General features: G+C 43.3%; 1 protein-coding gene across 1 annotated transcript in view; it reads left to right on the top strand.

Annotated features, from left to right (window-relative positions):
- PHLPP2 (PH domain and leucine rich repeat protein phosphatase 2) overlaps window positions 1-12,966 on the top strand; it is a 74,287-nt gene that overhangs the window by 26,405 nt on the left and 34,916 nt on the right. The window contains exons 4-6 of the mRNA XM_055145411.1: window positions 6,782-6,972; window positions 8,679-8,804; window positions 10,919-11,073. Of these exons, the coding sequence (XP_055001386.1) occupies window positions 6,782-6,972; window positions 8,679-8,804; window positions 10,919-11,073 (472 nt within the window). The remainder of the gene's footprint in view (window positions 1-6,781; window positions 6,973-8,678; window positions 8,805-10,918; window positions 11,074-12,966) is intronic.

The following is a 12,966-nucleotide window of genomic DNA, read 5'->3' as shown; positions in this document are numbered from 1 at the left end:
GGGATATTAAGTCCTTGCCTGAGGGTTAACTAAGCTGTTGTTGCAAGTTAAGCCTTCTGTGCTAATGTTTTTGTTAATTAAGATTGGTTGGCTTCTGTGTTACATCCCATCCAGTCTGGTGTGCTACTACTGGGTTGTTGTAGAGTTTAGAGATGTGGCTCCAGAAAATGCAAAATATTTAACTGGGCAGTGTCGGCTGGGAAAGGGTGTCTGAGAAATTTTTGTGATTAGTAGATATCTTTCAAGATTTATTTAAGAATCTCTAGAACAAGGCCAGTAGGCTGAGCTTACATGACAGTGGCCGTGGGCCGTGGACAATGGCTGTCGGGACTTCTGGGAGTGCAGGGAAGTGGGGGAGGTTGCCCATCCCAACTCCAACTGGGTTTTCAGCCCAAAGGACCCATGTACCTGAAGTTTTGGCAGATTAGGGTCTCTGTTAGGGTCAGTCCTGAGGCAGTAGAGCCTAGCCAGAGGCATGGCAGTGGCTGCTGGGGCTTTGTATAGTAGGAGCTGGCCCACTGCCCTCCAGGATCACCCCTGGAGGTCTCAACTAGAAACCACTTCTGCTACTTCTTGCCCTAGTGGTTGGGGCCTGATGTTTGGTGTTTGAACCCAGCAGTATGGTGCTGTTTGGGCCAGTGGTGCTCAGGGGCCAGGAGGAGCACAGAACTGGAGTATTTGGGGCCAGTTGGACCTTCCCTGGAGTTGCTGAGCAGCCACCAGGGCTATACTCAGCAGTGCTGGGGATCAGACTCAGAGCCTGGCATATGGAGTCAGGTGCTCCTCTGTAGGATAACATTGGTTTGTCCTTTCTGCCTTGCCACAGGGAGCTTAGGTTTATTGGGTTACTCCCATCCATTGCAGTGCTCCCATTCCTCTGTGTGTATTTGTAGCCTCTTTCTTTGTGCTCCTCCCCAACTGGTCAATCACCTTTTTGCCCTAATTAGACTCTGTTAACTTGTAAATATTGCTTTTCTCTTCTCCTTAAGTCCTTTGCATAGTTAATTCAGAGCAATGTCCTTTTTGTATAGACAGAAAGACAGTTAATGCTTTTGCAACTTGGAAGTTAATTGACTCCAAGTAATATTCACTCCTGAGCATCTATTTTCACAACATAAGCCTCAATTGCCCTTCCTTCCTAGCACCCCAAAAGCAGGGTCCCAATGAGGGACTGGATGGACCCAGGGCAAGCTGTGAGCTACCCTGGCATCGAAATGGGCCAGGCCAAAGAGCCGTAATACTTAACTATACATTAAGAGCATGGTCATAGACAAATTCTGTCATGATCCAAAAAGTATCAACTAGATTAGGACCTGCTAGGGTTAGGAAGGATTAATTCTGGCCTGAGCACTCTAGTCTGAGATCTATAGCGAGATGTCTCCAGGAGAGCCACCCCACGAGCTTAGTGTATCTTTTACTGTGTTCATACAAAATAACTAACATTAAGATGTTAATTAAATTATGGGACTAAGGAAAGGAGAAAAAACCCTAAGTGGCATTTTGTCCTTGAGCCTGATCCCATGGCTGAAGGTGATCAGGAAGGGCTTTCAGATGTTGATTGTGCACACAAGTGGGTGTGTGGTTGCTACCCCCAATGCCAGGAGTTGGAGGTGGAGGGAGACTAGAGAGAGACCAAGAAGGCAAGTCAGAGCGTGAAGAGACGAGTGAGGGAGATTGGAGACAGGAATGAGGGGCAGTGTGAGATTGGAATGGGGAGTTTAGTGAGATTGGAACAGGCGCATGGGGAGAATGGAATAAATAGCAACTGATCACCAAGCAGCCTGGCCCTCATTTCCTCCTTTGTGTGCTCATGGCATCGGCCGTCCTGGGTGGGGAAGTGGCCTGAGACCACCGAATACAGGCTGTGTGAGAGTGAGCCCTGGGATTCCTAGTCAATTCCTGATTACGCACTCTCCTGCTAAGTTTCCTGCCCATTGGTTGGTTCATTGAGGAAAATAGTTACAGGGTGAAGTTAAATGGGAGAGAAGCCTTTCATTTTATTTTTTTGTGGGGAGGCATCACAATCAGTGATGCTCAGGGGTTACTCCTGGCTCTGTACTCAGGAGTCACTCCTGGCGGTGCTCAGGGGACCATATGGGATGACAGGGATCAAACCCGGGTCAGCCGCATGCAAGGCAAATGCCCTAACTGCTGTACTGTATCGCTCCGGCCCCAAGGAGAGAAACCTTTGAAGACTAATTTGAGTAGTACAGCATATTTATTATAAAGTTGTAAAACTCGGTTATAAAAAAAACCTTGAAGCAGTCTTATGCTCCTTATGCAGAGTTTCATTCAGAATGAAAGTTGAGCTGTACAGTGCCTGTGGGCCCTTCTGACCCCTGAGATTGCATCTGTCTGTTGGTTACAATGGTTGGCACTGATCACTTAATTTTTCTTAACTACCACTTGATAAATTATAACATGCCCAGAATCTCAGTGTGCTCTTAAGAGGATATTTCCAGTAGAGTCTAAAAAGAAGCTGTTTGTAGTACATAGTATTTTTAGGGTGTGTGAGGTCTTAGAACATTTCCAAAAGGAACTTTGTACTATTTTAAGGAGTTAGCATGATTTGAGTGAGAGAAAATATGTTTGGAAAAAATTTGTAAGCTCATTATTTAAAATTAATATTTCTTTGTTGTTGTTGCAGTGCTGAGAATCAAATTTATGACCTTACACTAATGCTTTACCATTGAACTGTCTTTTTGGCCTAAATGATTTTTTTTTTGTTGTTACTGTTGTTGTTATTTTATTGGTTTGGTTTGGTTTTTGGGCTATAGCTGGCCTTGCTCTGAGGCGATTTCTGACTCTGCTTGGGGAACCATTTGATACTGTGTCTCCTGCATGCAAAGCATGCACTCAGCCCATGAGTTAGCTTTGTGGTCACCAAATTATTTTTAAAGGATGGTCAATATATGTTTGTGAAACCCAGAAAATGAGGTTAAGATACATAGAGAGAGAGAGAGAGAGAGAGAGAGAGAGTGTGTGTGTGTGTGTGTGTGTGTGTGTGTGTGTGTGTGTCTCTATGTCTCTATGTGTCTGTGTGCATGTAGTGAATGTTTCTCATCATCTCTTGGCCTTGTAACAAATCACCTCAAATCTTAGTGACTTCAAATGCTGATCAACATTTAGTTCATACAATTTTTGTGAATCAGAAATCCAAGAGTACTGTAGGTGAATGTTCCTTACTGCGTCTGATGAAATTATAGTCACTTGGTGGTTGAGTCTGTAGCATCAAAAGACCTGAGTGGGACGGAAGATCCCCTTCTGGCCTGGCTCTCTCCAGGGCAGTTAGTTGGAGCCTTCTGGCCCGGCTCTCTCCATGGCAGTTAGTTGGAGAGGCTCCTGCCCAGTAGTGAGACACACGGGTGCAAGGACAAGGCCTCGGCTTTGTTTTCTATGACCTCAAAAGTCACCATCATTGGGGCTGGAGCGATAGCACAGCGGGTAGGGCGTTTGCCTTGCACGCGGCCGACCCGGGTTCAAATCCCAGCATCCCATATGGTCCCCTGAGCACCGCCAGGGGTGATTCCTGAGTGCAGAGCCAGGAGTAACCCCTGTGCATCGCCAGGTGTGACCCAAAAAGCAAAAAAAAAAAAAAAAAAAAAAAAAAAGTCACCATCATTTCACCACTTTTTGTTGTTTAGTAATGAATTACCAAATATAGCTTACAGTATAGAGAGGGTTATTAGGCCCCACACTTTGAGGAGGAGAATTTGTGGATATCCAGAAAGTATGTTTTCCTCTCACTTGTTCCTCCCACCATCTATTTCACAAACCCAAGAGAGAGGGGAAAATCATACATACATTATACATAATCTCTCTTCTTAGGTATATACACACCCCACCCCCTGTCACCAGAACTTGCAGACTTCCAGTTGTGGTACTTGTGTAAATTCTGGCTATCGTGCTCACTGGGGTTGTGCTCTCACATGTGGTGCTCACACATCTCTCTCTAGTTGCGGTGTTTCCTAGGGTTTCCTTCAGTCATGTTTGTATGCCCTTGGCCATAGCATGCTGGCAGCCCCACTCTTAGTTACTTTGTGAGTGGCTCTGGACTGTGCTTGGCACATGTGGCAGCACTGGGGATTGAACTTGTGGCTTTCCACCTGTAAGGCTGCACTTTGTCTTCACTGGGCCAGGAAAGATATTTTCTTTGCAGGAAGAAAATATCTTTACAGCACTAGCTTAGAAGTCAGTTTTAAATATTTCCTGTGCAGAGTTTTTAGTGAGTGAGCTTAGTTAAATAGTGTTTAACTAAGGGCCTGTTCAAAGGGGCCTAAGTTCAAACCAGTTAATGTTTTTGCTCACGAGGTAATAAAAAATAACCTCGTTCCACATCACACTGTGCCAGCTGTCAGTCTCCCTGTGGGGAGAGTGAGCAGGATGACTGTTCTGTGCAAAAGGCTGACATGGAAGTTGCGGAAGTGACCTACAGCGCTGAAGTTGAGTAGATGGTGCAGCTCATCATGACGATAAAGAGAATGCATGAACCAACTCCCTGTTATATGTGAGGGTGTTGGCCCTGGACATTATGATTTTCCAGCAAAGCTGAAGTGCTGGGACTTTGTAGCTCAGGTAGCACAACTTCCAACCTGAGCCTGTTTTTCTGGACCATATTCTCTGCACACATTGTTTAAGACAGTTTTGTCCCGAGAGCAGAAACAAAACCAGTAGGAGCCAGATGCACCAAAAAGTATGTTTCCATTCATTTAAAGTTCAAAGTCTGGCAAAACAGGCACATTTTTATAGCAGTGGGATAATACTCCTCTCTGTCCATCCAAGTCTGTTCTTCTCGTCTCCCATAATGATGGATTGGAGCTGGGCACATGAGTTGGCAGTCATCAGAGTGGTACATGAGTCGCTGTTGAAAATGGCAGAACCATATCAGCATGCGTCTCTTAATGTGTGAACTGCTGGAAACCTATAGTACCCACCCTAGCAGAGAATTAAATTTCTGTTGTATGTGAACCATCCTATTCTTATTGCTATGTAAGTTTAACACCACTCCTAATATAGGATGCATACGAAAGTGGTAAAATTATGAAGAAAGCAAAGAAATAATTATTGCAAAGTAAAGAGAGAGACTGGCTTTAGGGTGGAAGGAGGTCAGCATTCCAGTAAGAACTTTCATATGAATATGTGTGTGCATGTTCAACTTTGACTAAACAGTCCTAAATAACACAGTTGTATGAGATTAGGCTACATGTTCATCAGTAGGATTTAAACATCCCTAATTCCTGGGCACCATTTCCAACATCAGGTGGCATTGCTAAATAGGTTTGGGGGCTCAGCAGGCTGAGCACATGCTTTATGTGCGGGTGCCCAGGGCTGAGTCCCTGAAGCCTCAGCACTTCATGTCCCCTGAGCACCACCAGGACTGACCCTGGAGTACACAGCAAGAAGTAGCCCCTCGGTACTGCTGAGTAGAGCCCCCAAATCAAACCAAACTCTCCCCACAAAAGAGGATTATTTCCCAAGCTTCAGAATTTACTGTTGTTAATTTGCATAATTTAAACTTTATTGTAGAAATATAGGAGTTATATATTTTACCATTCTTTCACAATTACCTCTTCAATTCTGCATTTCTGGCCTTATTTCATATGGATATTTCATGGTTTTTTGTCCATATAGGTTGCTCCCTCTCACCGCTTTTTTTGTTGTTGGTAAATTTTTGAGCCACATCCAGCCTGTTCAGGCCTTACTCCTGGCTCTACGCTCAGGCATCACTCCTGGTGGGACTGGTGGACAATAATGGAGGTCGGACTTGGATTGGGCCTCATGTGAGGCAAGCACCCTAACTGCTCTCCTATCTCTGCAGCCCTCTGGAGAGTGCTGTCACCACTTTTTTTTTTTTATAACTATGCTTAGTATTTCATGCTTAATACCTTAATTTGTTGTTTACAAGTCCCTTGAAGATAGGTACTGGTATATCCAAACTGCACACATGGCAAATTCAGAATCAGAATAAAACAGCAAAGAAAAATAAATCAGTAAGAAGTCAGGATCAGTGAGATTAATTAACTCAAGGAAACAAAGAAAGTGGCAGACTCAGGATTCAAATTCCAGTTTGAATGTCTGATGCCACTTCTCTGGCCTGGATCACTGTGTTGTACAGCCTCACCCTATGCTTACAGGAGACAGGGCTGTAGGAAGAGTTTAACACTGCTATTAAAAATAAATTATTTCAGGGGCTGGAGCTATAGTACAGCAGGTAAGGTGCTTGTCTTGCACACGGCCAACCTGGGTTCAATCCCCAGCATCCCATATGGTTCTCAAAAACTGCCAGGAGTAATCCTGAGTCCAAAGCAAGGAATAAGCCTTGAGCATGGCCAAGTGTGGCTTAAAATCAAATAAAACAAATTCTTCCTAGACCCAAATTCACAGGTGCTCCCACTGTATAACTGACATGGGCAGTATTAAGGGAGCGAGAACTCATTTTGTAGTTCTCTTTTTGGGGGGGTTGTTGTTTTGTTTTTGGGCCATACCTGGTGCCCAGGGCTGACTCCTGCTCTATTCTCAGGGCTCAGAGGACAGGGCTTGGCAGGCTCGGGGACAATATGTGGTGCCAGGGATGGAAGAACCCAGGTTGGCCGAGTGCAAAGCAAGCACCTTAACAGCTGGCTTTCTTTCTAGCCCCTGTCTTTTAACTCTCAGTTGCTTTCTTATTTAACTCTGTAAGCCAGGTTGTTGAATGTAGACACATAATACTTTGATTTTACTGTCAGTATTGTATTTTTATGCTACCTTAATGGTGGTTTCTGAAGTATCATTTCTTTTTCAGAAAAACCATGCCAGATGGATCATCTAGATCGGATCCTGTTGTCTGGGATCTGTAATGTACGCAAGGGAAAGACTCAGCTGCACAAGTGGGCTGAACGCCTAGTTGTTCTTTGTGGCACCTGCCTCATCGTTTCCTCAGTGAAGGATTGTCAGACTGGAAAGATGCACATATTGCCTCTGGTGGGGGGAAAGGTAAGACATGAGCAGATGAATTCTTTTGCTTTTAAGTATCTTTTTTTTGAGGGGGGAGGGGTTAGAATCATACCCAGTGGTGCTCAGTGGCTGTTTCTGGCTCTGTGCTCAGGAGGGACCCCTTGCAGTGCTCAGGGGACCATATAGGTTACAGAGATTCAAGCCAGGGTTGAGACCAAGCCAACTACATGCAAGGCAAGTGCTTCCCTCCTGTAGTATCTCATTTGAATACTTAATGAGAAAAATACACATGTAGGCTGGAGATGTGGTTCAGTGGCAGAGCACATGCCTTACATATAGGAGCCCTGGCTTTGATCTTTTGATCTCTGGCAGTGCAAAAAAAAAGAAGAAAGAAACATCACATATGTTTGTTCATGTGTTTTTTGTTTTTTCCAAGGAAAGCATAGGAGCATTATTAAAGACCATATTGCAAAGTTAGTCTTTTTAGAATTCTTTAATTCTAATTGAAGAAGAAACAAATTCAGATTAATTAAAACATAAAGTAGATTTATTTATTTTACTGACTTTCTGTGTGGTCCAGAGGCAATTGAGGTCCCAAATTCTGCTGCTGAGCTCATTTGTTGCAACCATTCCTCCACTCAGGAAGCCCCAGAGTAGACCGCAGATGCTGCTTGTTGGAAGCTGCCCTTAAAAACCCAAGCAGCTGCCAGCACCTGTCACCGGAGTAGATTCTGTCCAGTTTCTTTTTCTTCTCCCGGACTAAAACTCAGAGTTGTGGGATTAGCTGGGGGTTCTGGAAGGCCCTGTCCTGCAGCCAGGGAGACTCTCTAATTCTTGCCTCGTTTTGAGAAGATGCCCCATCATAGGAAAGGAGTTCAGTTGCAAGTCATCGAACAGTGACAGATGACTGTAAATGGATAGTTAATATTTGTGTCAGACTTCAGAGTACTTTATTCTGGATTTCAGGCAAACTAACGATGTGACTTGATTTTTCTGTTTCATTTTGTGAGGTAACACTTTAAGGAAGGTGAGTATGAAATGTTGGAAAAATATATGCTAGCCAAATAGGAGGAACCAAAAGAAAATAGGTATAGTTAAGTTACTATCATGCTGGTAAATTTTGTGAAAGTTCATATGCAATAAAAAGCTTAGATACAGAGTATATTCAAGTTTTACAACTCTGTAGATAGATACAGTCAAAACCTGGTTTTAAAATAAATGCCTGGGGGCCTGTGTGATAGCATGTGGGTAGGGCGTTTGCCTTGCATGTGACCGACCTGGGTTCCATCCCTGTCCCATGTGGCCCCCTGTGCACCACCAGGAGTGATTTCTGAGTGCAGAGCCAGGAGTAATCCCTGAGCACAGCCAGGTGTGACAAAAAAAGAAAAAAATGCTTTGAACAAGGTTATACTAAAGAATGTATGTAAACAGATGGTAGATAAACATTAAAAAAGATTATCAGGGAAAGTCACAGTGAGATTGTACATACCTCTAGAATGATAACTTTTTTTTTTTTTTTTTGCCACACCTGGCAATGGTCAGGGCTTACTCCTGGTTCTGCATTCAGGAATTATCCCTGCTGTTGCTCTGGGACCGTAAGTCCCTACTCCTGTATTATTCCTCTCCCCTTAGAATGGTAACATCTGAAAGGTTGGTGAATACCCCAAAAAGAAAAAGGCACGGAACAACTGGAATGTCTGCTTTTTGACGAGGGTTTTCCTTAGTGGCTCTGTTCTTCTCTGCAGGTAGAGGAAGTGAAGAGAAGGCAGTACTCACTGGCCTTCAGCTCCGCGGGGGCCCAGGCTCAGACCTATCATGTCAGTTTTGAGACCTTGGCTGAATACCAGCGGTGGCAACGACAAGCATCCAAGGTGAGAAGATATCAGACCTTCTGATGTAGAAACAGGCGCTAGTGGGAAATTTGTTTTCATGCTGAGCTTATCCCCCAGTATAGCAGATTATAATTTTTGTGCATAGTGATCCAGGCCTTTCTGGGTATACTGAGTGTAACCATAATTCCATCATATCCTTAACTTTTTATTTATATGTGCTATGAACACTTTCAAAATGTTTTTAGGTACTTTTATTTTTTGTTTTTATGTATGGCTCTTATGGAACTTTATTTTATTTTTGTGTTTTGGGGCTATACCTAGCAGTGCTCAGGAATTATTCCTGGCAGGGCTCGGGGACTATATAGGGTCTGACCCAGGTTGGCCGTGTGCAAGAAAGGTGTTCTGCCACTGTTCTACCCACTGTACTGTACTCTGGCCCCTATGATGCCTTTACCTTCATATATTCTCTGTGAGATAGCTTGAAGTAGTTACTTTTTCTCCCCCAGGTTTTTGACCACATCTGGCAGTGCTCAGGTCTTACTTGGGGGACCATATGGGATGCCAGGGATTGAACCCCAGTCAGCTGTGAGCATGTAAAGTGCCTTGGATCTGCTGCACTATGTTTTGGGATAGTAGACATTGAAGAAATTAAAATGTAGACATTTGAAGAAATTAAAACATGAAAAGATTTGCTTGTTGAAGGAAATGACACAGAGGAGGTTCCTTTTCCTCTCCCTGAGTGGTCAGTGAAGTGGTCAGTGAAAGAAACAGCAGAGTCCATAAGGTGGTAGCTGAGTGCTGACCTGTATATATTATGTATATATTAGCCTGTATGTATATATATATTAGCACAGCCATGATGAAACCCTTAAAATGGGCATTTACATGTGGGACAAAACCTGTAGGCCTGACACATACCATTATTCCTACCAGCTGAGATGACCGAGCCTTTTCATCATATTTTCTGCATTTTTAGCCTCTAAAAATGAAATGTTTAAAATTGTCTCACAGTTTGAGGGCAGTGGGGTACAAGCTTTGCATGCTGAGCCCTGGGTTTGATCATGGGCACTGACTGATGAGCCCCGAGCATCTCTAGGGACAATTCCTAAGCCCTGAGCATTGCTAGGGGGGAAAAAAATGTATCACGGTTTCTAAGTTCTCTTTTTTTCTTCTCCGTCTTTGCAGAATCTTAGCACTTTTTTCTCTCTGGAGCTAAATAATTGCCTAAGGAAGGGATTGTTCCATCTAGTGTCAAAATATCAGTGACCTTTTCAGTGGTATTTTGTTTGTATTTTTTTCAGACACTGTCACAATCTCACAGTCTTGCTTTTATTAGTATACTAATATAGAAATATAAACTTTGTTTTGGTTTCACTGAATTTTCTGTAGTGACATTGTAGTGGTAACAAATCTTGCTCCAAATAAAACATTTTGGTTTTTAGTACCTAATTTGTCCTTCTGCCTTGGGAAAGAGAAGTCATTATTTCCTGAGTACCCTTTTGTGTCCTAACCAGTGTACTGTATTCTTGGTTCTTTAATTTGATCCCAGCCACAGATGAAGGAAAGAACTCTCTCTATTCAGTAGTGAGCCTGGGTCACATAGACCACAGCTCTTGCAATCACGTTGCTGCCTGGAGCTTTATTACAGTTCTTTAAAGTCATCTTGACATCTCTTCTTTCTAAAAAGTTCCGTTTTTTAATTTTTTTAATATACATATATTTTTTTCCAGTTTTTCTGGGGGGCAGTTCCCCCGCCACTCTGGGTAACAGTCGGCCCTGCCTTGCTCGGCCTGCTGGTGCGTGGGTCTGTGGTTCCGGGCACAGCAGCGCCACCCACTGGGACCATGTGGTGCTGTGGATCGAACTTGAGGCCACAGCACACACTCCATATTTTTGCATGCATTCCTTAGCCCCTCATTTTTATTTTTCAACCCTTTACTTTGAGACTCTATAGTTTATACTTTTGCTTTTTAAATTGCTTACAGTTTTAGGGGGAAAAAAGCTGCGTTTTTATAGATAGGTAATGGGGATAATTAGTGTTTTTCTATGCTCACTTGTTAATCAGTCCCTTTTTGTTTTAAGTGCCATTCTGCCTTATTCAGGGAAGAACAGGAAGTGAACCTCAGATGACTTTTCTTTTTGACCTTACTCAGGTGGTGTCCCAGCGAATCAGTACTGTGGATCTCTCCTGTTACAGCCTCGAGGAGGTCCCCGAGCATCTCTTCTATAGTCAAGATATCACCTACCTCAACTTGCGACATAACTTCATGCAATTAGAAAGACCAGGGGGCCTTGATGCTCTTTACAAGTATGTGGTTTCCGGAATAATTGTGTTGAAGTAAAACGAAATTATAAACAATTTCTTAGTGGTTTGTACCTGTAAGTAAGCATGCTTACCACTTATATGTACATGGATGTATATTCAGAAGTTTCCCTCCACTTGGAAGGAGTAAAGCTTTTTATTCACATGGTTTTCTGTTCTCTTCCCATCTTCTGTTCAACAGAAGATAGAAATATTGTCTTCTGTAGGCAACAGTCAGCTGCCATCGATCTAGTAATCTTTTTATAGAAGGCATTGCCAGTGAGAAAGGGTCAGCTGCTGGTAAATGGAGGGATTCAGTATACAGAGTGTTTATCAAACTACCAAATGCCTTAGAGATATCAAATTTCCAGAATTCCACTCACAGGCTGTGGCCTGTGTGTGAGTGTACATACACAGGTACCTGCTGCTGTCAGTCATGCGGCCTTTGTTGGCTGTGAATGCTTCCTCTTCTGAGTAGGGAACCACTCCATGCCTGCGGGGCTCTCACCTCTGTATTTTTCCTCACTTTTGTTATAGTATATTCTTCTTTCAGGTCCTCCTGTTATCTCTTCTCCATCATCCTTTAACTCGAGTGGAAGTGAATAAGTATATAAGTAATTGGGATTTGGGTGGGGAACGAGGAATTGGAAATGAAAGCATTCAAATCACATGGTGCTTAAAAAGTATGCATTGAAAGAATAAATTCACATGCTTAATACCAAATATTTCTAGAATAATTTTTGGGAATTGCTAAGATTTTTATCACTGATATGCTTTAGAGTGCTTTTCAAGTAAAAGCTTGTATTTAGTGAGGTAATCTTCAAAATACTGTTATAAAAACAAGCTGTAATTTGTGGTAAGTGAGTTTCTAGCAGTTTCTTGTAAGTTGCTATAAGGAGAGCACTGATCCCATTGGATGGCTGGATTAGGAATTCTGGGGTTTTCTTGCATTTTATTTTTCAGTCTGTTTTATTGTTGTATTGGGCCACACCTTGCAGTGCTCAGGGCTTACACCTGGTTCTGCACTCAGGGATTATTCCTGGCAATGCTCAGGGGACAGTATGTGATGCCAGGGATCAAACCTATATTGGCCTGTGCAAGGCAAACACCCCACCACTGTTCTGTCGTGCAGCCCCTGCATCAGGAATTCTGAAGTCAAGGCACTGGGCTAATGGAAGAAACAGTGATCAAGGTCAGAGCAGTGACATCAAAAGTTGAGAATTTTAATGGGAGACATTAGAATGAAATACTGAGGATTAAAGTCTAGAAAGTCGGGGACCGTATGGGATGCTGGGAATTGAACTTGGGTTGGCCTCATGCAAGGCAAACGCCCTACCCACTGTGCTATCAGCCCCAAATCTGTGCATTTCTTTACTGGGTTGTTTGTTCTTTTGTTAAGTTTAATGAGTTATTTATGTACCATGGAACTCATTAGATACATTAGGATATATTATATTAGAACATATTAGATATATCCTTATTAGATATAGCATCATCATCATCATCATCATCCCGCTGATTGTCAAATTTCTCGAGCAGTCTCAGTAACATCTCCATCCTAGCCCTGAGATTTTAGAAGCCTCTCTTCACTTGTCCTTCCCAATGATGCCACATTAGAGGCTCTTTCAGCATCAGGGGAATGAGACCCAGCATTGTTACTGGTTTTGGCATATGAATATGCCATGGGGAGTTTGCAACCTCTCCCATGTGGGCAGGAAACTCTCGGTAGCTTGCCACGTTCTCTCAGAGGGCTTCTGGGAGCTTGGTTTTAAGTCTCTGGATGTTGACTGTTGGTGGGATTACACAGTGCCGGGGGCAGTCCCTGGGTGTGACGGCCTACCTACTGGAAAATGGGAAATCTGGGCAGAAGAAGCCCAGTCCCAATCCCAGCAGGCTTGG

The sequence above is a fragment of the Sorex araneus genome, chromosome 8 (genome assembly GCF_027595985.1).
Source record: "Sorex araneus isolate mSorAra2 chromosome 8, mSorAra2.pri, whole genome shotgun sequence".
NCBI lineage: Eukaryota > Metazoa > Chordata > Mammalia > Eulipotyphla > Soricidae > Sorex > Sorex araneus.
The sequence above is the reverse complement of the archived record's forward strand: the minus strand, read 5'-3'. Positions and strand labels throughout refer to the sequence as shown.